Source organism: Amphiura filiformis, chromosome 11, assembly GCF_039555335.1.
Source record: "Amphiura filiformis chromosome 11, Afil_fr2py, whole genome shotgun sequence".
In the NCBI taxonomy this organism is placed as follows: domain Eukaryota; kingdom Metazoa; phylum Echinodermata; class Ophiuroidea; order Amphilepidida; family Amphiuridae; genus Amphiura; species Amphiura filiformis.
The window spans coordinates 58413378-58440855 of record NC_092638.1 but is presented as its reverse complement, the minus strand read 5'-3'; the positions used below and the strand labels follow the sequence as shown (position 1 = coordinate 58440855).

Below are 27478 nucleotides of genomic sequence, written 5' to 3'. Positions count from 1 at the left end.
AAATGATCACAACACAAAGCCTATGGAATATCAAAATTCGGAACAGGTGTATGAGCCCAGGCTTGGAGCAGTAACTAATGGTTACTAACATGCACTACGACAGCGAATAACTCTTTACCCAGCTGAGATAAAAAATGCAGCCCGGAGAGATCTTATTGGAGGAAGCTTTTGACCGACTGCTTTGCAGCCGACCGATGACGACGACGACGACGACGACGACGACGACGACGACGACGATGTGATGATGATGATGATGATGATGATGATGATGATGATGATTATGCCGACACCAACGATGATGATGATGTTGACGATGATGATGATGATGATGATATGTATTTGGTTCATTCATCAATTAATTAATGGAGGTTAGCTGTATGATGATATTTTTTTAATATTTAAAAAAAAAAAATTAACTGTTTTCCCAGTAAAAGTGTAAGTATTTTACCCTTTGGTCCATTTACATCATGCATGTCCTTCCCATTCTCTATTTCTCAGCTCAACCCTCCTGATTTTGCCACTGATAGTCTTAGGCAATGACTCCACAAAATCAATCTGAAATTGGAACAGTTTTGAAATGGTGATTAAAAACATGCAAATTTCACCAGCCACAGACCTGGCGTGTAAGATGCTACACATCTCTTGGGTTGTAAAAAGATGAATGCTGTGCTTCCCATAACACGGCCCATTCTCTGTGCCTCAGCTCAACTCGACGGATTTTACCACTGATAGTCTTAGGCAGAGAATCCACAAACTCAATCTGAAATTGGAACAGTGTTTGAAATGGTGATTAAAAACATGCAAATTTCACCAGCCACAGACCTGGCATGTAAGATGCTACACATCTCTTGGGTTGTAAAAAGATGAATGCTGTGCTTCCCATAAAACTGCCCATTCTCTGTGTCTCAGCTCAACTCGACGGATTTTACCACTGATTGTCTTAGGCAGAGAATCCACAAATTCAATCTGTATAAAAATATAGATTGCAAGGTTTTAGTGCTTATTATATTGTTATGCAGTGGCATAGCCAAGTTGCTTTTTTTGGGGGGGGGGGGCAAAGTAGAGATGCTGTGCATGCAAAGTTTTGTGAGTATCACACAAAAGAGTGGTATTTTATACTATTTTGGCCCATGATCGGGGAAGGGAATTTTGTTGGGAAACAGTCTCCTTTCCTCGTTTTGTCTCCTTTACCTGCCCACACAAAAGAGTGGTATTTTATACTATTTTGGCCCATGATCGGGGGAGGGGATTTTGTTAGGGAACAGACTCCTTTCCTCGTTTCGTCTCCTTTCTTCGTTTTGTCTCCTTTGCCTTCCCGATTTTCTCTTTCATTTTTGTGTGAAAAAGGCGGGGGAGCTCTGCCCTACCTACCCCTGGCTACGCTACTGTAATAATGAGTTTGGCACACTGCCAAAATCATCAAATTCATGTTATGCACAAATTCTCTTGAATTAGGGAACCAATCAACAGTAGATGCTGCAATAATGCTTTAGCACCAGAGGACAACAAATTATTATTAAATGGTGATCAGTGTGATAAGTGAGGTAAGAGGGCATTATACACCTACAAATATTAGGAATATACAAAAAAGTATTAGGAATACACTCAAATGCATTAGAATTACACCAAAATCAAGACCACCTCCCAAGATACCCATGGCTAATGAAATTTTATTTTGGAATTCAATCATGTTTCACTGTTGTTCATCACCGTTTAACAATGATGCAGATGCGCAGGAAGCGAGTTGTTAAACGGTGATGAACAACGGTGAAATATGATTGAATCCCTTCCAACAATGAAAACACGCTAAGATCGTATAATTCGCATGATTATTTCATGAGGAATGTCAGTTAATCATTGCCACTCAGCCTTAATAAAAGATCGGTGATGGATATTACTTAGTAATAAAAAAAACGATAATATTTAGCTGCTAACTCCAAAATATTAAATTCAACTTGTAAGCGTGTATACGCACACAGGTTCCAGGCATGACAAATTCTACACACTCACACGTAACGCATATTCGCGCTTGCGTTCGCGTATACGCTATACTGCAAACTGTGGAATCATCACGGATTAACAATGGTTGGCCCCTGTACAAAAGTATAGGAAGAGTTGTTGAACACAAAATCATTTCTTACCTTTCGTGGATACTTGTACGGAGCTGTGATATGTTTTACATGTTCCTGTAACTGTGTAGTCAGTTCAGTTTGATCATGATCTTGGTAATCTTTTGTCAACACAATGAAAGCCTTAACCACCTCTCCTCTAACACTATCTGGTGAGCTGACGACAGCTGACTCTGCTACTGCTGGGTGCTCTATGAGGGCGCTCTCCACTTCAAATGGTCCAATGCGATATCTGGAGATTAACAAATAATACTATCTATCAAGGCCATATTCGTACAACACTATCATAATTCTTAAAGATTTCCGTAATTTCCATCACATTGGTACAATCAGTGTTAGAATTACTATACAACTTAGTGATTTTTTTTGTGTGTATAAAAAAGGAAGAAAAGAGCAATGATTTATAGTGTGTATAAACATACAGGCATAGCACCTAGACATTGTTCCACAAGCCTCAGCACACTTTACAGGTTGTCGCTGACCATTATGGCCACACATCATTCCATAAACAATTAAATAACAATTCAGGGACTTTGCTGCTTAGAAGTTCACACCCTAGACATTCCACAATTGACCTTCGCAAACCAGGATCAGCTCCCCGAGTTTCATACGGGTTACAATCAGACAATTAGCAGTAACATCTTTATCCCCTGGAATTTGCTAAATTTTTCCACAAGAGCGTACTAAACCACCACCAGGGTTTGAATCTGCAAACTCTTGCACCATAGTCGAATACTAGAGTCTGAAAGTGTCACAAAATGTGGACCAGTGTAACATTCAAATCTTCAAACCGATTAACATGTATTAGATCTATGAGACAATTTAACACCAAGTTTGGACCAGTAAAAATTATCTAGGACCTACCTAGTAACTGTCTACATTCAGACCTTGATTTTTTTCTCTCAAAATTTTCATGTCAGTTTGCTAAAACCCAAAAACGTCATTTAAATAACAACTTCTTGGGCTTTATTTCCTATCCTTGCATTTATTAATTGTTTCTCACATTGTCTTACGCCCTCCTACATGTAGGGTGAACCATATAGGCCGCTTCTTTCTTCATTAGTTAATCCAATGGCGATATTACATCTCCCCTGCCTGGGAATAGCCCAATGTTCTCTCCATGGAACTGGTACACTTGACTTACCCTGCTGATGTAATAACATCATCCCCTCTGGCAACGAACCATAGATACCCATCACTATCCATGGTAGCCTTGTCTCCAGTCAGATAATAATCACCAATAAAGGATGCAGCTGTTCTCTGTGGATCATTCTTGAGACAGAATTTAAAGAAAAGAAATATATATTGCAAGATAGGATTTTTACAACAGGTATAGGGGCAGGGTTTTCTATCTCTGGAAATTGAGTGTGCCAATTGAAGCATTTTTTCCCAATTTTGTCTCAAAAAATCTTCAAATTGACTGATTGTAATACAGAATTGCAAAATCATTTAATGTCACCTCTGGGTAAACATTGCTAAGGGGCAGTCTGATTAAACAGCTCTTTTCAGAGCCACCAAATAATCAGCTGGAAAGGGGCAGCTATTATAACAGCTCTTTTCAGAGCCACAATCTCTTTAGAATATAAGGAGCAATTATGATACTATGTAGACAAGGGCAGTCTACATGCACGATGCACTATAGTTTTGCCCTGAATCAGATTTATAATACATTTGGGTGTATTCCTAATATCTTTGGGTATATTCCTAATACACTTGGCTGTATATTTCTAATACATTTTGATGTATTTCTAATACATTGGGTATATTTCAAATACATTTAGGTGTATTCCTAATTCAATTGGGAGCAATTCTAAATGTCTTATACATGTGGGTGTAATTCCAATACATTTGGGAGTATTTCTACTATAATTGGGTGTATTTCTATTACACATGGGTGTAATTCTAATACATTTGGGTGTATTTCTAATACATGTGGGTGCATTCCTAATACAATTGAATGTATTTTAACAGTTTTAAACTTGTCTGATGATGAGCCTTTTGAAACCCTCAATTTCTATATGGAAATTTATGTTAATTGCAAACAAATTTCTTAAAAGATGATAGATATTATGAAGAGGCTTAAATTAAAATATACAGTGCAAATTTGAAAATATGACAAATGAAATGTTCCTCAAAGACAAAACCAAACACGCTGTATGTTGGATCTCTTTTCTGTGTAATAATGAATATGCATGACCCGTCAAGCTGGCAATTGATACAAAGAGAAATGGATAGATGCACCTATCTGTGGCAAAAGAAATTGAGTGGGGTCACCTTATATTAACAAAACTGTATGCCAGCTAGGGGCATATGGAATTTTTCGCAAGGGTCTGACTGGCCTACACAATTTTCTTCTCCATATGACAAGAAAACAAATCTTTCCTTTTAATACAATGAGCTATTCCAGTTGAAACCCATACTCCCCTATGGAAGACATAACCTTAATATTTCACACAGGGGGTGTAAATTTCAAATCAAGTTATACCCATTCCAATTGAAATTCACACCCCCTGTGCAAAAGATTAAGGTCATGTGTCCCATAGGGGGTGTATGGATTTCATATGTAATAGCCACATGTTGCACTTACCACATATTTGGTGAATAGTCCCACTGGTCTTTCAGGTTTTACTTTGACTGCAATATAACCTTCTTGGTCAACCCCTACTTCTTTTCCTTCTCCATCTATTATATGAATATCATAACCTGGAGCCGGTTTACCCATGGAACCAGAACAGTGTTTGATACACAGGAATGACCCGACTAGAAGAGTCTGAAAAATTGAAAGATAGGTTTGATATTGACATGATAGAAATTAAAAATACTTGTGCACTCTATTTTCATCACTGAATGAAATAACCTCACATTTGTGGATGAATAGTTCTGTGTGTAAGTAAAGGTACAGAAATAAACATATTCTCAGAATTTTACTGATGAAATTTTACATTCGTTCCAGAAAACCAAAAATCGTTTGTCCGGAATCATTTCCATTCATTCGTAAAATATTATGCACCACTTGTTACTTCATTTAAGAAATAACAAGTGCTAAGTGCATATGACCTGTTGATTGGTTAGAAAAAGACTATTATGATTTATCAAGCCAATCAGCAATGTGGTAAGAATGGTGGCAGGGCTGAAGAGAATTGAGCTAAAATATTTAGGGCGAATTTCTCGACGGGTGGCTTAGCAATTGGCTTGTCTAGCCTCAAGGCTTAAGAGGTCGTAAGACCAGGCTTAACTGAAAACGTATTTCCCGAAGCACGGCTACCATAGCCTCGAGACTTCGTTAGCCCGTGGGCCAGGCTTGTAGGATTAGTCCCAGGCTTCAATAAAATTTGCATTTCTCGAAATCAGTCTTCTGTAGCCGTAGTCTACGCAAGCCTGTTAGACCAGGCTTACAGCGGCTTTTCTTGGCCCTGCCTCAGAGCAGGTCTTAGGTCGTAAACCTTGGTCTATTTCAATTTACAAATTATTTAAATTGTAACGCAAAGTTTATCTTTCATATTTTTGACTGTCTTTCAGTTAACATGAGTAAGCAGTCGCGTAACCCATGAAAAAGGTAAATTAGGCCTACTTCTGAGAGTTATTAATTAATCTCATATTTGGTCATTTTAACCTTAAAAACTCAATTTTTAAGGTTAAATAAATTGCATTTATCCCACTTTTGTACCATTGGCCTATATGTCACCAGCTTTAATAGCTTAAATATGGCATTTGTACCATAATTGTTTTTTCAATCCCCCCCCCATGTCAAAAAGAAATCTACGCCAATGTTCCGGGGACACATTCCAAGCAGACCCCATAACTCCTCAGACCCACTCCACCCCTTAAAAACCCAAACAGCATGAACGATGCCTTCCCCTCATTTATTATGTTTGCCCCCGCTTTCCCCCACCCCACCCCCAAATGAAAATGTGTAGTTACGCCACTGTGGGTAAGTAATTATTCGATTTAGTTGAACATTTCAGCATTTTATTTTAGTGTTCATTTGAGTTAGTTGAATTTTTTTTTAAGTAGCTGTTGCTATCACAAGACCTACTCAATTTGAATGATGATTTTTTTAACAACGAATATAATTTTGTTGTAATTCTTTCATCATCATCATCATCATCATCATCATCATCATCATCATCATCATGAAGACCTACAGAGTGTATCAAAATGATTGGTACCGAAGACTTCTCATTTTTGCCGATTTTTTTTACTATTTTTTGTGCCAGTTTGGGGTTAATTGTTTAAATATTTGTAATTATCGTAGCTTTATCTTCTCTAAGAATTTTAGATCATAAATATAGCACATTCTATTAAGAAGTTACATGATTCTAAATGAAAGTAGGTGTTTTTACACTTTTCATCGTAATGCTGCGATCAGTCAGTAGCACCATTTTTTCAAAGCTCTTTACAGCAAATACCTTGTGAGGATGATATGTTGAAAATCATGGAAATGTTTGATATTTTCCTGCCTATTTCTTCATTCATAATATATATTAATGTAATATAAATCAACATTGATCGCTTGAGAGTAATATTATGGACTTGAATAATTTAGGTGGGGTGAAAGAAGCTTGCGTATCAACACCATCATGGGCGGTAATTTAAATTGTATTTTTGAGATTACTATTAGTAGATGGTGTGGCAGAATGGCTATAGACTGTAGACAATGTAGGTTAGTTTAGACCTGGTACAAGTTATTGGAATGGCTCCACAGTATTCCACACTTCAGTGTGCATTCATAGTTAAGAATCACTGGTCGACACGAAGATATGGAGAAGTGCAGAGAAGATTTAGGAGACAGTTTCTAAGAGCAAGGCGTATCCAATGCATACATGTTATAATTAGCAATGCTTCAAAATTTGATATGGCCAGTTACAGAACGGACCCATCCCAGTTGTTAAGTTCTTTCAAGATAGGGCTTCACCTCACACTGCCAGAGTCGTAAGGCAGGGACTTCAGGATCTATCTTTCTAAAAGCATGTGTAAAGCAATTTTATGTTATGTATACTGAGGTGAGATATTGAAGAGTATGCAATAAATGGTTCAAGCAGTAAACCTATTCATCTTGTGTCAAACCATGATTACGTCGATCTTCATTTAAATGACAATAGCTCCCAGATGCATGAACCTATCAACTTCAGATTAATAGATCAATAAGTTAACATATGCCCCTTTCTATTTATAGTACAAAAACTATATTAAATTTCAATTTTATATTTTTTATATATTTTTGAAAATGTCACATAGCCCGGTACCAATCATTTTGATACACCCTGTATATGATACCATCTGTCCCTATCCAAGCCTTAATAGTTTGATACTCGTACTTTTTATAAGTAGGCCTATTACAATATTATTTTGGAGTGCCTATATTATACCAGGTTGGACATCAATTTAATACAATATAAGGACAAAATTGGTAAAGATATAGTAAATATTTGACACGAACAATAATGCATGCAGTATTACAACTGAATTTACGGATAAGATGCATATAATATTGCTATATCTTCTACTTAAATAATTATAAATATTGTACCAACAGATAACTTCATGTGAGATCTGAGAAGACTACTGATATCAGCAGTAGATAGCACGTTAGTTGCTTTCCTTTTTAGGGCCGGGGAATCACAGATTCCTTTCCATTAGGCTTAAAATTTTACCCTTTTTGGGATGCAAAGAAAAAATCACGAGTATAAAGCATAGGCGTATCATTCATACAAGTTGGACTCATATAAAGTCAAGTGGAAATAAAATAATACATAAAAGACACAAAAACAGGTACAATATTCTTGCGTCAAGTTGTGTACGGTATAAGCCCAAGCATAAGACCACGGGTCCAGGCTAGTCTTTGCGCCGGGAACATTGCGATAATGAGACGGCAACCTTGTTAGTACGGTAAACCGTGAGGACCACAGCTTATGTACATCTACCTCCAATAGCCTATACAATTAAGTCGCTGGTTGAAAGGGACGAGGTTGTCAAGCGTTAAGCCTGCAAGGCCACTAAGACTAGGTTGAATTTCCGTTGAAGAAATCCGGCTAGAGTTAAGACTCGGGCTTCGAGAGCGGGCTAGGCTTAGTAGCCTCAAGGCCACCTTAAGACTACGGCTTAATAAGACTCCTGTCGGGAAACTCGCCCTTAGAAGCTGTTATCTAATTGGTCACTCAGCAGAATATATCAGGTAATTGCAATCAGAAATGCTGTCAGAGAGGCAGTAATTCTCAGTGGGTTAAGGCTTTTAAATGTACATTACCAATCCAGTAACGTACATGTACATATAAAACAAAATAATACCAAAAACAATTCAACCAAGCTTCATTGCTGATTGTTTGTTAATTGATTAAATATATTGCAAGCCAATTAATGATGTTATTCAGCAAAATCAGCATCCCTTCTCTTTAGCACCCACTCACATCCCTGTGATGTTATGATGCCGATGCACACTTCACGGGTTTTAAACAGTATTAGCTAAACACGGTGCAAATCTCAGCTCTACCCGCAAAGGGTTATGGGATTTAAAACATTTTAATTTGTTTTCCAAACAAATAAGATAAAGTTGTTGTTATTTCACTTACTGTTTCTGTTTGTCCGTATCCCTCACGTATAAGACACCCTGTTCTCCTCTTCCAATCTTCTACCACTTCAGGATTCTAAATTATAAAATAGTTTCAAAAATGGCTAACTTGAATATTTCAGATAAAAAATGTGATTGTATCGGGCAAAATAAGAACAAACAACATAACAACACATGGAACTATAAAACAAACTTAAAACAATCATGTAAACTGTTCCATCATCTGATACTAAATAAATAACATGTATAATAGGATTAGGAACTTACTGGAGGTTCTCCAGCACTTACTGTACTATTGCCTGATTTGAGATCATACTTGGACAAGTCTTCTTGTATGTATAGGAACTTACTACAGGTTCTCCAGCACTTAGTGCATGCCTAATTGACTTGAGATCATACTCAGATAAGTCTTATTGTATGTATAGGAACTTACTACAGGTTCTCCAGCACTTAGTGCATGCCTAATTGACTTGAGATCATACTCAGATAAGACTTATTGTATGTATAGGAACTTACTAGAGGCTCTCCAGCACTTAGTGTATGCCTAATTGACTTGAGATCATACTTGGATAAGTCTTGTTGTATGTATAGGAACTTACTAGAGGCTCTCCAGCACTTAGTGTATGCCTAATTGACTTGAGATCATACTTGGATAAGTCTTATTGTATGTATAGGAACTTACTAGAGGCTCTCCAGCACTTAGTGTATGCCTAATTGACTTGAGATCATACTTGGATAAGTCTTATTGTATGTATAGGAACTTACTAGAGGTTCTCCAACACTTTGTGTATGCCTAATTGACTTGAGATCATACTTGGATAAGTCTTATTGTATGTATAGGAACTTACTAGAGGCTCTCCAGCACTTAGAGTATGCCTAATTGACTTGAGATCATACTCAGATAAGTCTTGATGTATGAGGAACTTACTAGAGGCTCTCCAGCACTTAGTGTATGCCTAATTGACTTGAGATCATACTCAAATAAGTCTTATTGTATGTATAGGAACTTACTAGAGGTTCTCCAGCACTTAGTGTATGCTTAATTGACTTAAGATCATACTCAGATAAGTCTTATTGTATGTATAGGAACTTACTAGAGGTTCTCCAGCACTTAGTGTATGCCTAATTGACTTGAGATCATACTTGGATAAGTCTTGTTGTATGTATAGGAACTTACTAGAGGCTCTCCAGCACTTAGTGTATGCCTAATTGACTTGAGATCATACTTGGATAAGTCTTATTGTATGTATAGGAACTTACTAGAGGTTCTCCAACACTTTGTGTATGCCTAATTGACTTGAGATCATACTTGGATAAGTCTTATTGTATGTATAGGAACTTACTAGAGGCTCTCCAGCACTTAGTGTATGCCTAATTGACTTGAGATCATACTCAGATAAGTCTTGATGTATGAGGAACTTACTAGAGGCTCTCCAGCACTTAGTGTATGCCTAATTGACTTGAGATCATACTTGGATAAGTCTTGTTGTATGAGGAACTTACTACAGGTTCTCCAGCACTTAGTGTATGCCTAATTGACTTAAGATCATACTTGGATAAGTCTTGATGTATGTATAGGAACTTACTAGAGGTTCTCCAGCACTTAGTGTATGCCTAATTGACTTGAGATCATACTTGGATAAGTCTTATTGTATGTATAGGAACTTACTAGAGGCTCTCCAGCACTTAGTGTATGCCTAATTGACTTGAGATCATACTCAGATAAGTCTTATTGTATGTATAGGAACTTACTAGAGGCTCTCCAGCACTTAGTGTATGCCTAATTGACTTGAGATCATACTTGGATAAGTCTTCTTGTACCATCATCCTGTAGGCAGTGGGTGGATAAGTCTTGTTGTATGTATAGGAACTTACTAGAGGTTCTCCAGCACTTAGTGTATGCCTAATTAACTTGAGATCATACTCAGATAAGTCTTGATGTATGAGGAACTTACTAGAGGCTCTCCAGCACATAGTGTATGCCTAATTGACTTGAGATCATACTTGGATAAGTCTTGTTGTATGAGGAACTTACTAGAGGTTCTCCAGCACTTAGTGTATGCCTAATTGACTTAAGATCATACTTGGATAAGTCTTGATGTATGTATAGGAACTTACTAGAGGTTCTCCAGCACTTAGTGTATGCCTAATTGACTTGAGATCATACTTGGATAAGTCTTATTGTATGTATAGGAACTTACTAGAGGCTCTCCAGCACTTAGTGTATGCCTAATTGACTTGAGATCATACTCAGATAAGTCTTATTGTATGTATAGGAACTTACTAGAGGCTCTCCAGCACTTAGTGTATGCCTAATTGACTTGAGATCATACTCAGATAAGTCTTGATGTATGAGGAACTTACTAGAGGCTCTCCAGCACTTAGTGTATGCCTAATTGACTTGAGATCATACTTGGATAAGTCTTGTTGTATATATATGAACTTACTAGAGGTTCTCCAGCACTTAGTGTATGCCTAATTGACTTGAGATCATACTCAGATAAGTCTTATTGTATGTATAGGAACTTACTAGAGGCTCTCCAGCACTTAGTGTATGCCTAATTGACTTGAGATCATACTCAGATAAGTCTTGTTGTATATATATGAACTTACTAGAGGTTATCCAGCACTTAGTGTATGCCTAATTGACTTGAGATCATACTCAGATAAGTCTTATTGTATGTATAGGAACTTACTAGAGGCTCTCCAGCACTTAGTGTATGCCTAATTGACTTGAGATCATACTCAGATAAGTCTTATTGTATGTATAGGAACTTACTAGAGGCTCTCCAGCACTTAGTGTATGCCTAATTGACTTAAGATCATACTTGGATAAGTCTTATTGTATGTATAGGAACTTACTAGAGGCTCTCCAGCACTTAGTGTATGCCTAATTGACTTGAGATCATACTTGGATAAGTCTTATTGTATGTATAGGAACTTACTAGAGGCTCTCCAGCACTTAGTGTATGCCTAATTGACTTGAGATCATACTCAGATAAGTCTTATTGTATGTATAGGAACTTACTAAAGGTTCTCCAGCACTTAGTGTATGCCTAATTGACTTGAGATCATACTTGGATAAGTCTTCTTGTACCATCATCCTGTAGGCAGTGGGTGGACCACAAAATGTAGTGATTGGATACTTCTGTAGAATCTAAATAGAAAATATATATGTGTATCAGTTACACTCTGTGTACTATATCCAAACAAAAATTACAAATTGCTCACCAGTCTCTATTTGGTCAGATTTGCATCATTAGGTTTCACTGCCTGAACAGAATTGATCATGTCTCACTTCCTTTTTCAACCAAATCGACAGTAATAACTCATATGTGACACGATCAAGGGAAATGAGTCGGTTGTCTCTTATATTGATTTTAAGATATTAACAAAGAAAGTGTTACAATTCTTTTGTTTTATATTGTTTTCAGCGATTTATAAATTGATGTAACATGTGAAAATCTCATTTTCGACCAGGGTCGATATGTGACTCATTCACCTTGATCATGTCACATATAGTGAGGGATCAGCATTTAACCACAAATTGCCTCAGGCAAAACTCACTTCCTGAGATTTACCACACAAGATCCTTTTTATGTAACTCATTGACCCATGTGTGTCATATACGGCCTCTAGCTATATGACAACCTGGTGTTTAATTCATTGACAGATACTAGCCTCAGAAGGGAATTAAATTTTTGATCAGTTCTTTTCAGGTAGTGAAACATAATGTCAACTAGAGGGTAACTGTTAATTGGCCATTGCCGCAAGGGGGGTTATTCCTTCATGTAATTTTACACGAAATTAGGGTTAGGGTTAAGGTTAGGGTTAGTTTAGGGTTAGGATTAGGGTTAGGGTTAGGATTAGGGTTAGGATTAGGGTTAGGATTAGGGTTAGGATTAGCTTACACGAAATAATTACATGAAGGATCGACCCAAGGGGGATGCTTGGGGATTTGTGGTTAGGCATTCACAGCAGGATTTTCACTTCTATTAATAAGGCAAAAATTTATGACCGTTTAACTAGCCTTGCCAGAGTATATTGTAAAGACCTACCTAAACTGCAGACCTACTAGAAGTTCTACAATCCAACCCAAACCCTTTACCAAACAAGATATGGTCATTTTAACAATGTTTGTAATATGCTGGTGGCGAAAGAACTAAGGACATCCAAGGTTGCTGGGTTTCCACTGTTATATGAAATGTATTCTGGTCAACGTCCTCATACACAATTTTTTATGACATTTAAGGGATCTAGTATGAACGTTTCGACAGTATTTTTTGTGGGACATGAGGGCACATCAGACATATCAAATTGAATTCTGAATATGAGGAATGTCTTTCTGATATCAAATAATTAAGATTTTTTTTTTGAAATTCACAATATAATACAAATTTTATGACAAATTATTAAAATTTTATATTTTTTCAAATTTTGATATTTAACAGTCCTTTCTACATGCAATGATATGCACTTAAAGTGTATGTAGCTGGGATGAAAATACGACGATCAATTGAAATTTTGACCTGTCATATTGAAGCGATACAATTTTCCCAAAAGACCTATTTTTTTTTTTTTGGGGAAATCCATATCTTCAATACGAAAGGTCAAAATTTTAATTGATCATCGGCCTTTAATCCCAGCTACATACATAAGTACATATCCTTAGATTTATAAAGTTTACTGGATATTTTGATATTTAAAAATATCAAAATATCCATTTTAATCATTTGTCATAAAATGTGTACCCATGTGTATATGGCCATGTGATATAGCTTAGGGTGATAGGCATCACATGAGATGCATTGGTTTCCTTGTGGAGTTAGTGAGATTTAGTGTGGTAGGGTTAAGATAACAGTACTCATACCTCTAATGTTTTAATTACATCAAACTTTGCTGCATTATGTACAAAGATGCAGGCACCCTGAGTCCATGGGGCAAAGAAGTTACCCCAGGCAGCCTTAGCCCAGCCGGTGTCAGACATGGTCCAATGTACATCAAGTGATGTCAGATCTAACCAGTACCTAGTATAAACAAACAAATCAATCAAAACATATCAGTTACTTTAGTCAAGGTAGTGTCAGAATATAATATGTTCTAAATGAAAATGTCAGATCTAGCAAATATATACAAGTATATTAAGGTTGGTCTGAACCCTGGAATTATGGAAACTTGCGGGCCTCATAACAGCTAAATTGTTGGTCTAAAGTATATAAAAGTATACATATTTAGAATGGCAAAGACTTGATAAGTTCATCTGTGAGGTCAAATTTCCCAAAAAATCCCAAAAAACGGTTTTTGGCCCACTTTTTTTTCGTGCAACGTAAAAATAAAATTCTTGGGCCAAAATTTTTTTATTAATTTTTAAAAACTAGACAAAAATATCTAGGACCATTTTTCAGTTTTTAAATTTCGACCAACTTCAAGAAATTTGCACCAAAAATGGTAAAAAAATGCTGAATTTTCAAAAAAATCATAAAAAAGCACGATTTTCGACCAAATTTCAAATATTTTTGGTGAAGTTGGTCAAAATTCAAAAAAATAAAAAAAGGGTCCCTAGATATTTTTGTCTAGTTTTTAAAAATTAATAAAAAAAAATTTGGCCCAAGAATTTTTTTTAACTTAAAAAAAAAGTGGGTCATAAAACCGTTTTTTTGGGATTTTGGGCCAAAAATGAGCATTTTGGCCCAAATTTGACATCACAGATGAACTTATCAAGTCTTTGCCATTCTAAATATGTATACTTTTATATACTTTACACCAACACTTTAGCAGTTATGAGGCCCGAAAGTTTCCATAATTCCAGGGTTCAGACCAACCTTAAAAGATATAGTTCAAATCTTGGAGTTGAATCTTGCTTCTTTTTAATCAAATAATTTCCAGTGTTTCCCATCTACAAATCTAACTCGTGTATCGCTGTTGAGAGGAAATTTATAGATGAATGTACACTTATAAAAAGCTTACATCTCTTGAAAATCTTTAGGAAGAAAAGGAGTTCACAGCCATGAGGACACTGACTACACATTAAATTTCAATAACCACTCTGTAATGATTGTTCTATAATTTGTTAATTCAGCTTTTTTTGTTTTGTTTTTGTTATTCTGTATTATCGACTGATCATTGAGATTGATTGATTTTAATCAACAATCAATCAATCAATCAATCAATCAATCAATCAATCAATCATATCAATCAACCAAAACATTTGATTGCAATCAATTAATCCTACAGCTTACTTTCCTGTGATCATGGTGATGGTATGGCCTAAGGCTAATGAAAGTGGATTCCTAGTTTCCCGTTACCCTACTCCGCTCAAAACCAATTGCTGGCCAAATATTTCATTATTTTGAATAAAATGTTGATTTCTAACAAACTTTAACATACCAATAAATAATTGTGGTTTTAAATATATCATAAATCTCTTTCTGTTGATTTTCAGGGATTTTCTTTGCAGTAGGAGCATGGTATATGGTTAATAATGAATTAATAATGAATACCTACTCACTTCTCTGTCCCGCACTTTTTGATCTGCTCTAATCTCATCCCGTAAAAAATATTGTGAAACTTTTGATAATAGTTGTACAATCACCTTCATGTGGTTGTAAACTACATCTGTAAAGTACAAACTGTGATTTATCACATCATACATGTATACATAGGTAGTTATTGGTTTACACCTGTAACAGATGCAATAATGAAATAGTATGAAATAATGAATAATGAAAAATGAAATGGTCACCTACACAGTCATGAAAAATTGTGTAACAGGAAACAAGGAATTGACTTTCATTGGCCTAACCCATAGCTAGCATGTGTATGTTCAGCCATCTTTTTGCACGCACTCACTTTCGCTGAATCAATTATATGGGTATTTCCTACTACTTACTTTCCTGTGATGGTATGGCCTAATCCATAGCTAGCATGTGTATGTTCAGCCATCTTTGGTTTTCCTGTGGTACCGCTTGTGAAATAGACTTGGACGGCATCGCTACTTTTGGTGTCTGCACACTATATCAATATACAATAAACAAAATACACACTGATATTGGTATGAGGGGTGTAATGCTGGTTTCATACTTTCCTGCCTCTTGCCGCTTTGAAAATGAGTTTGCTTCACTGCTTGGTCGCACCAGAAACGCTATCGGTGACCAACGACAACGGTTAGCGGTATCAGTGGCTTTCAAAGTCATGCCGCTGCCACTCAGCGGTGTGTCGCTCCGCAAGTGGCATGATGAAGCGTCAAGCCGCTCAGCGGCAAGCGGCAGAAAGTATGAAACCAGCATTACCATGGATATGGTATAAGAGGCAGACTTCCTCCTTGGAAAATATTGTTGGGTGAAATTGAGATGGAAAGAATTCTTAAATTTGTCTCTCTTGACACAATAATATCCTATTGTAGAAACATTGATTGAGAAAGCAAATGAGTATCAGCTGAAGCTTTGTATTGGCTATATAGATTACGAGAAAGCTTTTGATTCGGTGGAACACAGTGACTTATTTGCAGCCTTAAGAAGGATTGGAGTCAACGAAGGGTATGTTAAGATTCTGGAGGACATTTACACAAATGCCACAGCTACAATCCACATAGATAAGGATGTCTCCAAGCCTATCCACATAAAGAGGGGAGTACGGCAAGGGGACACAATCTCTCCAAAAATATTCACAGCTGCCATGGAACAAATTTTCAAACAACTAGATTTAGACAAAAGAGGTATCAACATACATCGATGGAGAATGGTTAACTGACCTGAGGTTTGCAGATGATGTAGCCCTTACATCACCATCAGTCAAAGACTTGGAAGTTCAGCTAAATAGTTTGAACACTGAGAGCAGGAAAATTGGATTAAAAATACACAAAGGGAAAACGAAATACATGACCAACTTTGACACTACAGAGTCCATTGAAATTGACAATGAACCGATTGAGAAAGTAGATAGTTACAAGTATCTGGGCAAGACAGTCAAAATGGAGGACAACACAAGAGAGGAAGTCTTACTGAGAATCAAGGCTGGCTGGTGTTGTTTTGGCAGGTACAAAGACATCCTTTGTGATAAAAAGCTACCAATGACATTGAGGAGGCGCATGTATGATCAATGTCTGTTACCCACCATGCATGACCTACGGCGCTGAAACCTGGTCGGCAACTAAAGATCTGGAACATAAACTCACCCACGACACAACGAGCCATGGAAAACGTATGCTGAACATAACTATCTGCGACAAAATCAGAAACAGTGACATGGAGTCAAAGACATCATGGAAAGGATCGGTGAAGCAAAATGGAGGTGGGCAGGACATGTGGCAAGAAAAAACGACAACAGATGGACAAAAAGAGTCACCGAGTGGCAACCAAGAACAGGAAAGCGTAGAAGAGGAAGGCAAAGGCGAAGATGGCGAGATGACTTAACAGCATATAGAGGCACCACATGGGCAAGGGATGCGCAAGACAGACAGAAATGGAAGATTCTTGAAGAGGGCTTCATACTACAGAGGATGAAACAGCCTAGGTGAGGTGAGGTGAGAAACATTGGCAGTCATAAAATAGAAAATGAAAGAGTATGGGCAAAAATGTAGTTCAGCAATGACAGATTTCTTCTCTAACAGCATTTCTGATTGGTTGATAACTAGAAATGTTCATTTCAATTGCCATTTATGACTAGGCTTTAGACTACTTATGGTAAAACTTGCATTTGCAGATGATCTTAGCAATACCATCCTTGATTGGTTCAAAATTGGACACAATTTTCATTTTGGCCAATCGACAGGTGCTCTCATGGGATTAATACTTACAATGTGAGTCTCACAGGCAATGTCAAATAAATTCATGTAATTTTCCCAGCCGTCTCTGAAATTCAAACAAAATTCTACAATTTAGTGCAAGTATTACAACAAAATAAGTTCAAATTACATGTATACGCTACAGCAAAGCAAAAAATTGAAATGAATGAACACAGTATGCTATTAAGGCACAAATATTATTAAATGAGTCAGCTGTGCCCAGTACAAGTCCAGTTTGTCATGGTTGAGGGGGGGGGGAATGCATCAAAAGTAAGAGCATCTCTGAGTCTACCCATACTTTGATCATCTCATTGATGGGTGGATGACTGACTAGCAGAGATAAATACTACTGCTGGTCCGAGAAAAGGCTTGGCTGGATTATCTTTAGTATGTCTAAAAAATTGTCTATGGTGGCCCTAAAAAAGGATATTCGTATACTGCGCTCAGTAAGTACAAATCGCGCAGCAGATGGTGTGCTAAAGAAGCATTTACATGCGCATTGCATTGAAATAATTATTCTCATACCTCCAGTTTCCGAGGTCTATTTACTTGTACCTCTGGGTTGACGGACTATTATAATAGTAAGACACTGGTGGCACTGAATTAATCAAATAGCTTACCTAGAGGCCCCTGATTGTGACACCAGTAATTTAGAAGACAAAGTCTGACAATTTTCTGCAACCTGCAAATTGAATAAAATGATATGACATCAAACTATGAAAGACACTACAACATTTGTGAGCAATACTGGGCTATTCCAGTGGAAATCCATACACCCCCTATGGAAGATATGACATAAATTTTCCACACAGGGAGTCTCCACCACCTGTGTGGGAGATTAAGGTCATAATCTGCAAACATATGTTTATTTGCAGTCTTTAATTGTTGACAATTGTTGACAATGTCCTTTTTGGATGGTATTTCTAGTAGAGAATCGTATATTCTGGAATATGTTCTTGGCCCTTGGATTATGCGAATCAAATGCGAGCATTGTTCAACAGTTTTGACCTCACTTTTGATGGATGGTAGACCTACTACTAATGCATATAAATCTATTAGTAATTTTTAATGGGATCACCGGAGACAAGTTTGAAACTGTCAAGTTTTTGTCAGGAGTAGCTTTGATTTGATTGACAAATCACCTAAACATATGGTCGAATCCAACGAAAAGTGTACACGGCATGTTCAGGGCCATAACTTAAAAGTATTAATCAATTGGCATTCGTTTTTGTATTGTGTTTATTCGCCTTGATCATACGCTCAGCGCCATATATATAATAAGACCCCTTCTGTGAAAAACTTAGACACAGAGACCCCAAAACATGCTATTTTTACCCATTTTTTCAAAATATTTCTTAAAGTATTTTTATATATTTCTAAATCAGTTATGAAAAGAAGTCATTGGATTGAATCTAAATTGATTTCCTGAAAGGTGTGTATTCAAAGATTGCCTGTTCAATTTTTCACATATTTGTACATAATTATGAATTTTTTGTGATAATTTTTTGTGTGGTATTTTTTTACATTACCTACTGAATACAATTTTTCATAGCACTAGATATATCTTTAAAAATGGAAATCACTAATAAATGCATAATTGATACAAGCTTTGATATGTCCAATACTGAAATGCATTGCATTCGGACATCTTTATTATTGTGTTTAGCTGCCAGAAATTCTAAATGGCTCAAAGGTAGGTTTGGTAAAAAATATGCATTACCTCCGAATACATGTTAAAAGCTGTGCCATTTCCACAAAGTGAGAGAATAGTAAACAATAGTTAAGCAATAGGTGCAGGGTAATACACTCTTTATTTCTACCAAGTTTCAATAGCCTGCGTTTAAATATTTCTGAGATGTCAACAATAAAAGCAAGTATTAGAGGTAAATTTCGGTAACCGAATGTTACCTACTGAATACAATTTGACATCATGACAGTATTGTGAAACACCGCCATTCATGCCAATGCCCATATTGGTACATAACAGAGGCATGTATGTTTGCTATCAAATCATATGTCAATGAAAGTTGCGAATTCACATGCATGCCCACCATGCAAAACTGAATACGGCTTAATTGGTGAAAAATATGTACTGAAATAGACGACGGTCTGCTCATTTGATAGAAAAATCAGATTCAAAGAAGATTAGAAGGGGATAAATACTTGGATTTGTCAACTGTCATGTGTGCTTCATTTTAAATGTTTACCGACCTTCTGGTTTCTGAGTAATTTGTGTCCAAATTGATTTATTCGAAGGTAACTTTTGACGTTTTCGCTAAGGTTACCTACTGAATACCATGGAAAAAACGACTGTTCTCATTGTCTCATGATCTAGACAACACATTGATGGACCCTGGCATAAAGCTAATTGTAGTTGCCCTCAAACGAAAGGCCACAAGAAGTAACTGACTCCAAGTAGGGGGGTCACACATTAGCTCATTAGGTGTCTGCATACGACCCATAAATGAACAATGGCATGTTTTGAGCATAAAAAATATCAAATTGTTTTCTTCATAGAGACCTAAACATTTTCAAATATTTATTTAGTATATGTGTAGTTACAAAAAATATTTTTAGGTCTATTGACCTTTTGAATTTTACACGGCGGCTCTGTGAAAGCACCAGATTATTTATCAGCAAAGACCAGTGTCTGGATCCGCAGAAGAAATTAAGAAATTGCCTTTAGAAAGTGAGTTTTTCGACCCGATGTAGTGAATTTTAAAGTTACTTTTTCTGAACCATGAGAAATGTATCTTTATTTTGGCACAACTTGTTTTTTTCACGATAAATTTGAAAATTTGATGTTTTTTGCCCAACGTGTGTATTTTCCCATAGGAAACGCTGTCCAAGGGTGAAATTTTGATATGATGACTGTAGATGATGAGTTACCCTACTGTGTGCCACATGTGCAATCAAATTGAGACTCCTTTTTCCTGAATCTCCACAAAATATCTTTCTTTTGACGTAAACAAGAAATTTCTAGGATGTTGGGTTAAAAATGGCAATATATTGAAACATTTGTTTTTGGCCATTTTCCTGTGTATTTTCCCATAGAAATTGTTGACCTTACTTGTGAAGTTTTCATATTTTTCCATTTCTGGAGTGTAGTTATCAACATATTATGACCAACTTGTTGTTTTTATCTACTGCAGTGGTCCAACTTGAAGTCCTAGAGTTGTTTTACCTTGAATATGGATGTACAAAGTTGATATTTTTATTCCGAGGGTGTCCGTAACTTGCTGTTTCATTCTGTAGCACTTTTTTACATTGAGCGGCAATTTCCTTGATTTTCTAGATTTTTCCCACTTTGGAGGCAATTTCTCACAATATTTTGATGCACATGAAGCTTTTGTTGTTGTTTTTGTGTTTCAACCCAAGGGTTAGAGTTGGCTTAGTGTAAATGCAGCCATTCACAATTCATATTTTTAATCTGAGATTGTCGTAAATCTGCAATTTTATTCTGCAAGGGGTTAAAATGAGAGTGCAACGATCCTTGATTTTGGTGTTTTAGTCCATATTTGGAGTAATCTTTTTCAAAAACTGAAGCAAATGATGTACCTCTTGACATATCTATGTTGAAAGACTCAGTTATACAGCAACTTTAAGTGAAAATCGGACATAGGAAGCATATAATTTTGATTTTTTAGTCTTCAAACATGCCATATTGTCGAAAACATGCGTTTTATCAAAATCATGCTGAAAAACAGCCATTTTTTTTTTTTTTTTTATTGGTGTAACTCGAAAACGCTTTTTTTAATTTGAACCATCTTCATCATTTTGCAAGATGCTTCTGAAAAACTTAATGCCAAACATTTATATTGTAGATAAAATAATGATGTGACCCCCCTACTCCAAGATGGACTTCACAAGTCTGCAATAACGGTTTTAAGCGATTTGTGTGCAATTAAGCAAATTAAAGTCACTTGAGTGCCTTTGTTTCTTACTTCAATCCTCTTTCAACCGCTGTGAACCGACATTATTAATACATGATAGGGTCTAAAGTATCAATAAACGCACATAAAGAAAATAATACATTCAAAGTGCTTTATAAAATGAAGTTTTGATTGCGATATCCACCAAAAGTCTAATTCTTACCTACAAATACTGAAATGTTACTTACGAATACAGCATAATACATGACATGTGTAATGAAGTGTCTCTACCAATGGAAATTAATTGTCAAAAACTTTAAGCGGTACCCCAGGACACTATTATTACCCATATACGGATTCATTCAACAATTATTTATTATGTAAAATTGCTGATTAACTACTTGTTTATCAAAATGAAGTATTCAAAATCTTGCTAAAAGCATCAAAAAATTTTTGATCTAAGGTAATAGCATTTATTCATTTGGACGTATTACCATCTGAAAGAGATCTAAAACTACCATTTTATTAATTCATTACCATAATAGCAAAATTTAAACCTCTAAACTCAATATAGATATTGTTAAATTGCTCATGTTACCTACGAATACCAGGGTTTCTTCACCTTTTCATTGTATAAAGCGTTAGGTGTATGCGTATAATTCCTAATATTCTTGAAAACATATATCCTACTCGTTCTAATACAATGTGTAAATTGATTCATACTCATTTGATAAATAAAATACAGAAACTGACCTAAACTTCATTTTCAAAAATAAACTAGCATAAATTGACTAAGATCATATTGATCGCGTTATAAAAATAAAACAAATATTTTCTGGTTGAGCTAGCATTTTCCTGACACCCTGTGGTCTACATTACACGAAAAAAGCGTTAATGGGAATATTCCATTTGTTTTAGGTTGATTAGTATTGCGATAGTGAAAGCATCCTAGTGGTATTCGTAGGTAACATTGGGTTTTGATATCACATTTACTATCACACGTCCTGGATTTATTTTTCAAGATTAGTAATGGCACTTTTGGTTCCTATAAGGCCAATATGTCATCAATCAATGGGCAAAAGGAAAAAATTGTGGAGACATTTTATTTCGGACTTTTATTTTTTGCCCGTGGACACTTTTGGTTGGATTCGACCATATATGTAAGACATGTAGACTGCCCCTTGCCTACTAATGGCTCTGAAAGAGGTATTTACTGAAGATTGCCCCCTGTCAATAGAGAACATGCAGACCTTGCATACATTTTTGGTGGCTCTAAAAAGAGCCGTTCACTGAAGACATCCTCTTGTCAACAGAGAAAAGTAAATAAGTGATGGCTCTAAACAAACTTGTCCAACGGCAGATCCGGAACTTATTGTTATATGAACTCCCATCGTAAAAGCTTAAAATTTACAGACAAGTCTCTTCACTTGCAGGATGACTGATTATTTGTTGTCATTAAAAGGCTCATGGGAGACAGAGACCTAAAATCTGTTGTAACTGTTGTAATATTGGGTCTTACCTTATCCACATGAGGTGCAATCTTGTCATCAGTTATGATTACAGACGTTTTAGAAGCCTGCACTCTTTCTTCTATATCTCTTGCTGTTAGCATGGTGGTACCTGGTATCATGATGGCTCCTTTAAATGAAAATATAAAAAATGCCAGGATATAACATGATTAAAATCTGGTTTTAGCATTGGTTGGAGATGCCCCATTTGTTGCCCACTTTTTTAAGAGGTAGGTATAGGATCATGGACTAAAGACAAAATAGCATTGGTCCATGGCTTTGTCAAGTCTAGGCCAAAGAAAGGGTGGCACACATTCTATGGGGGACTTGGAGGGAATAACCAGAGCAGGGTGCATTGAAATGGTCCCGGGGGCCACTCATGTATAAAAGTTGTAAGCATCCGCGTGAATTGACTTTCAAAAATGACCCTAAGCTAGGATGTCGAAAATTTGTCAAACTAACCCTAAACAAGGATTTTACTCAAATAAAAATACCCTAAGCGAGGAATTTGTTTGAAATTTACCCCTAAACAAGGACAGACAATATAAAAACACCATAAGTGAGGAATTGGTTTGAAATTTGCCCCTATTCATTCAGTGATAGTGATAATATCGGTAAGCTTAAAATTGGCGCTGTTGAAATGGTTTGAAATTTGCCCCTATTCATTCAGTGATAGTGATGATATCGGTAAGCTTAAAATTGGCGCTGTTGAAGTCGTGGCTCCAATTTTTTTTTTTAATCTGGTTAGTAAAATTGCTCAGAAAGCACTTTGTTGTGCTGAATAACTTGATAAATATGTCACCACTAATGTCTGTTAATTGGGTAATTTAAAAAAACTACCCTAAACGAGGATTGTCCTTAAAAAAAACACCCCTTCTTTTAGTAAAATGAGTGTTGCAAGACCCTAATCGCGGATCCCCGCGGATCTTCATTTTGCTTTTCAAAACAGCCCTAAATCCGCGTTTTCTTTCACGCGGATGCTTACAACTTTCATATATGAGTGATCCCCTCGGGTGAAATGGCTATGAGGTTTAGCAGTGTGCATGGACCAGCAGTGCACAAAGCTTTTCCCTAAATTATTTTATACATCTTTTTACTCTCACCTGTTCTTAAACATGCAATATTCATCAGCCACCACTCTGGAACTCTGGGTAATATCACCATAACAACATCACCCTGTTTCACACCGCAGTGCTGCTCCAAAATATTAGCTACCCTATATTGGAAGACCAATTTAAAAATTTTTAAATTATATGGAAATTCGGTTGGAATTCAAAATATTCCACACTGTGCGGTTTTCATGATTAGCTTAATCGTGACTATGACTAAAGCTGAATTTATTCTCTTGGTCGGGCTGACGTCACAAAGGGGAAATAGCCTTGTAAAACCAGTGTGCGCATGTGCAGTTCCCCTTTCTCGAGCTGGTTGCTATGCGCGCGCTTGTGCAAAGGGGACGAAGGGGACAATGATCCCGGATGTCCGACCGAGTGAATACTACATCGCTGAGCGATAGCCATTGGTGTTAAGGCAATGAGGCAGAGCGCTTTTTGTTGGAAATGAAAGATCACATAAAACATAGTTAGAGGTATGCTCAAAATTCTTGATTCGTCACTCTGCTGAATTCATAACGATATATTTCACATAAATGTATTTTAAATGCACACATACTGTACACCAGCCCTCGCATATAGGCTTTGAAGCTGCCCCAGTAAAATGAACACTCACACTACATGAGAGATAAAGCAGTAGAGTTTGATTTCTCATGAGCTTACTTTTTGGATTGATTTTCCAGATCTTGAAAACTCCATTTGATTTCATTGCCGTCATCGTCAATCCACCAAAGAGCAGGAATACGTTCAGTTCTGTCTCCAACCTGCCATGGAAAAAAGAGTAATAAATGAACTTGAAGTAAGTATATTACAAGCAATGTGTTTTCAGGAGGCAAACTTACTTTTATGCAATACTTTGCCATTACACCATTTTTCATGAGACATTGACTGAATTCCATGATCAAGTTATCATCACAAAACTTGCCCCATCTTGGACTGTTCTCAACAGGAAAGATGGGGCTGAGGATGATTTGCAATATTATTCCATGAAATGACACCTAAGCAAAATATCAAAATTCTAAAGGTTTTAATTGGTTGTGGCACAACCTTCTTGAAGGCTTATTCTTTTGCACCAATAGAGCTAAACAGTTAACTAAATTCCTTCAGAAGACATAGCATTAGGTGGTTAATAAAAAATATTAATGTGCATGAAAAATCTGCAAGTCAGAAGAAAATTATTTCGGAAACCATCTTGTAAGCCTATTAAATATTTCTTTAATGTGCATGCATGGTGCGAAAGTCTGAAGTAAAAGGAGGTGGGAAACCTTGTAATGCTTATTCTTTTGCACCAAAGAGCTAAATAGTTAACTAAATACCTTCAGAAGACATAGCACTAGGTGGTTAATAAAAAATATTAATGTGCATCATAGTGAAAAATCTGCAAGTCAGAAGAAAATTATTTCGGAAAGCATCTTGTAGGCCTATTAAATAATAATTTTGTGCATCATCGAAAGTCGAGAGAAAAATGAAGTAGGCAACCACTTTAACAGACCAAGAAAGTGGTCAAATGATACCAGTAATTCAGTCGGTAGTCTAATCTTGCAGCTGTTTATCCTTTTAAGACACAACATTTTATTATTTTGGTCAAAATTCTGGAATTCCGTATTTTTTGGGGGGTGACCGTACTACCGTATTTTTCACGTTTTACCGTACAAAATACGGTGAAACCGTACTAGTTGGCATATGTCTGCACAAGGTATCATTCCAAGTAGTTTAATGATTTATAATGCAATTATTACAGAGACTGTACTGTTGGTTCATTTGAATTTAAATACTATGATAAACTCCTGGAATAAATCAGTCTTAATTTTTGACATGATGTGTCCCTTTGTTACATTCGATTGGCATGGTAAGAACAGCTCAGAGGCTTGTGATAAAACCTTTATCAAGATTCTCTTTTGTATTCAGAATCTGAGCTTAAACTTAAAGCGAATATTATGAGCTTTTTAACCCCTTTTTATCTTCCATAAAGTTTGTTTTTAAAAGGCCTAAAATGGTTTGATTGGCGTAACTGTTACCCGACTGACCCTAAAAGTAGGCCCCAACCCCAACTTTTTTTTTTTCTTTCTTTTTGCAAAAAATAATCAAATAAAAAAATATATATTTAAAAAAAAAAGAAGAAATAAAAGTTCCAAAGCCTTTATCAAACAAAATTTACAGCTTAAAAACTGATAGCAATTTCAAACTTCTTTAATACATTTATTCATGTTTTATAATTGAATACCTGAGTGTAAGAAGGGCCCAACTCCATTTTACAAAAAGGAGTTTTTAAAAGACCTGTACCGTTGCCATTATATCATTTCACATGTATGTTATAATGTATGTTCATGTACCAGTACTAAAGGTCCCCTCAAGATGAAAACAGTCTGTCACTTAAAACTTGTCCAAATATTGTGTTTTTTTGTTAATATCCCCAAAAAAGCGTTGATTGGGTTGGGCCCTTCTTCCACTCAGGTACATGTATTCAATTGTGACTACAAAAAAATTGAAATCAGGGACTGTCTTTTGGAATTCGCAGGAGAGCCTTAAATAGCTCTTCTGGGGCCTTCAAGGAGAGCTGTTTAGAGCATTTACAATTGAATGTAAGGAGAGAATGGTCAACTAAGGAGAGCTAAAAATCACTCTCCTATATCAGATTTAAGGAGAGCATTAGTACATTGAGAATTTTTATATAACACACACAAAACAGTGAATCTACTGTCTTACTTTATTCCATAGTGTAAGACAATAAAACCGGCAGAGCACATACCCTTTCTTTCTGTGCCCATTCATCCAAAACATTAGCAAAGTTAAAATTCTCTGGCACTTCTAACTTGAACTCCTTCCTTCCTATCTCATAGTCATTGAACCCAGTGTGTGAAACCTGTGAGAGGAACGCCCTCTTTGGCTGGGAATACAGAAGTCTACTGTTTCTTTTTGTTGGGTTCAAATATTGGTGTGATATTGATGGTGCTGTCCACTTGTTCAGAGAAACAGAAATACTAGATGGTGATGAAGAATTTTCCCATGATGCAGTGCAGTAGCCTTTACTTCCTGTGCATGCTGGGATAGAGGTCAATGACCTTTTATGGCAAGACAATAGATGCCGACATATGTGGAGATTTGACAACCTAATCATTTTGGATCTGTGAAGAAAAATAAACACAAACATTAGAAATTATAACGACACAAAAGAGTAAACGCTCTACATTTCTGAATTTTTAACTTTACAGTTTTAAATTTACAATCTGCCATTAAATTTTTTTAATGTTCTTCTTCTTCTTCCTTATTAGTGCATCCCTCCCGCATCCCTCTATATGAGTATTATCGCACTGCGTACAGACAAGCTGTACTTTTTTTTTATAACTCTGTACAGTACAGCCAACAGTACCGGGTTGATCCCCTGCTCTTTTCGAATAGCCTGTGACGTTCTTTAACGTGCACACTGCATTAATGTCAGAAATACATGTACACGGGACCGACAGCTTAAAGTGCCCTCCAAAGCACTAAGGGCGCAGAACATCAATTTTT

At 36.3% G+C, this 27478-nt stretch overlaps 1 protein-coding gene across 2 annotated transcripts; it reads right to left on the bottom strand.

The window, feature by feature from the left end:
* Positions 1–403: 403 nt before the first annotated feature.
* LOC140165071 (acyl-coenzyme A synthetase ACSM3, mitochondrial-like) lies at positions 404–27091 on the bottom strand. Of its 2 annotated transcripts, none has more exons than XM_072188493.1 (14): positions 26718–27091; positions 24632–24732; positions 23963–24075; positions 22871–22989; positions 18100–18161; positions 17492–17546; positions 15587–15708; positions 13568–13724; positions 11726–11854; positions 8699–8773; positions 4717–4899; positions 3274–3401; positions 2142–2361; positions 404–966 (listed from the first exon to the last, which is right to left on the bottom strand). In XM_072188493.1, exons 1-14 carry the CDS (start codon positions 27084–27086, stop codon positions 838–840), a joined length of 1962 nt encoding a protein of 653 aa, XP_072044594.1. In that variant the 5' UTR covers positions 27087–27091; the 3' UTR covers positions 404–837. The 2 variants fall into 2 exon arrangements, with proteins under 2 accessions (XP_072044594.1, XP_072044595.1); XM_072188494.1 differs by having other exon boundaries at positions 404–555.
* Positions 27092–27478: the final 387 nt, after the last annotated feature.

Bases quoted from the DNA above. Each gene is read 5' to 3' on its own strand.
- LOC140165071 (XM_072188493.1), bottom strand. From the start codon at position 27,086: ATGATTAGGTTGTCAAATCTCCACATATGTCGGCATCTATTGTCTTGC. The intron at 24,076-24,631 runs GTAAGCTCATGA...CTTCCAATATAG, and splicing joins CTGGAAAATCAATCCAAAAA to GGTAGCTAATATTTTGGAGC. The intron at 22,990-23,962 runs GTGAGAGTAAAA...TTTCATTTAAAG, and splicing joins TATTGCATGTTTAAGAACAG to GAGCCATCATGATACCAGGT.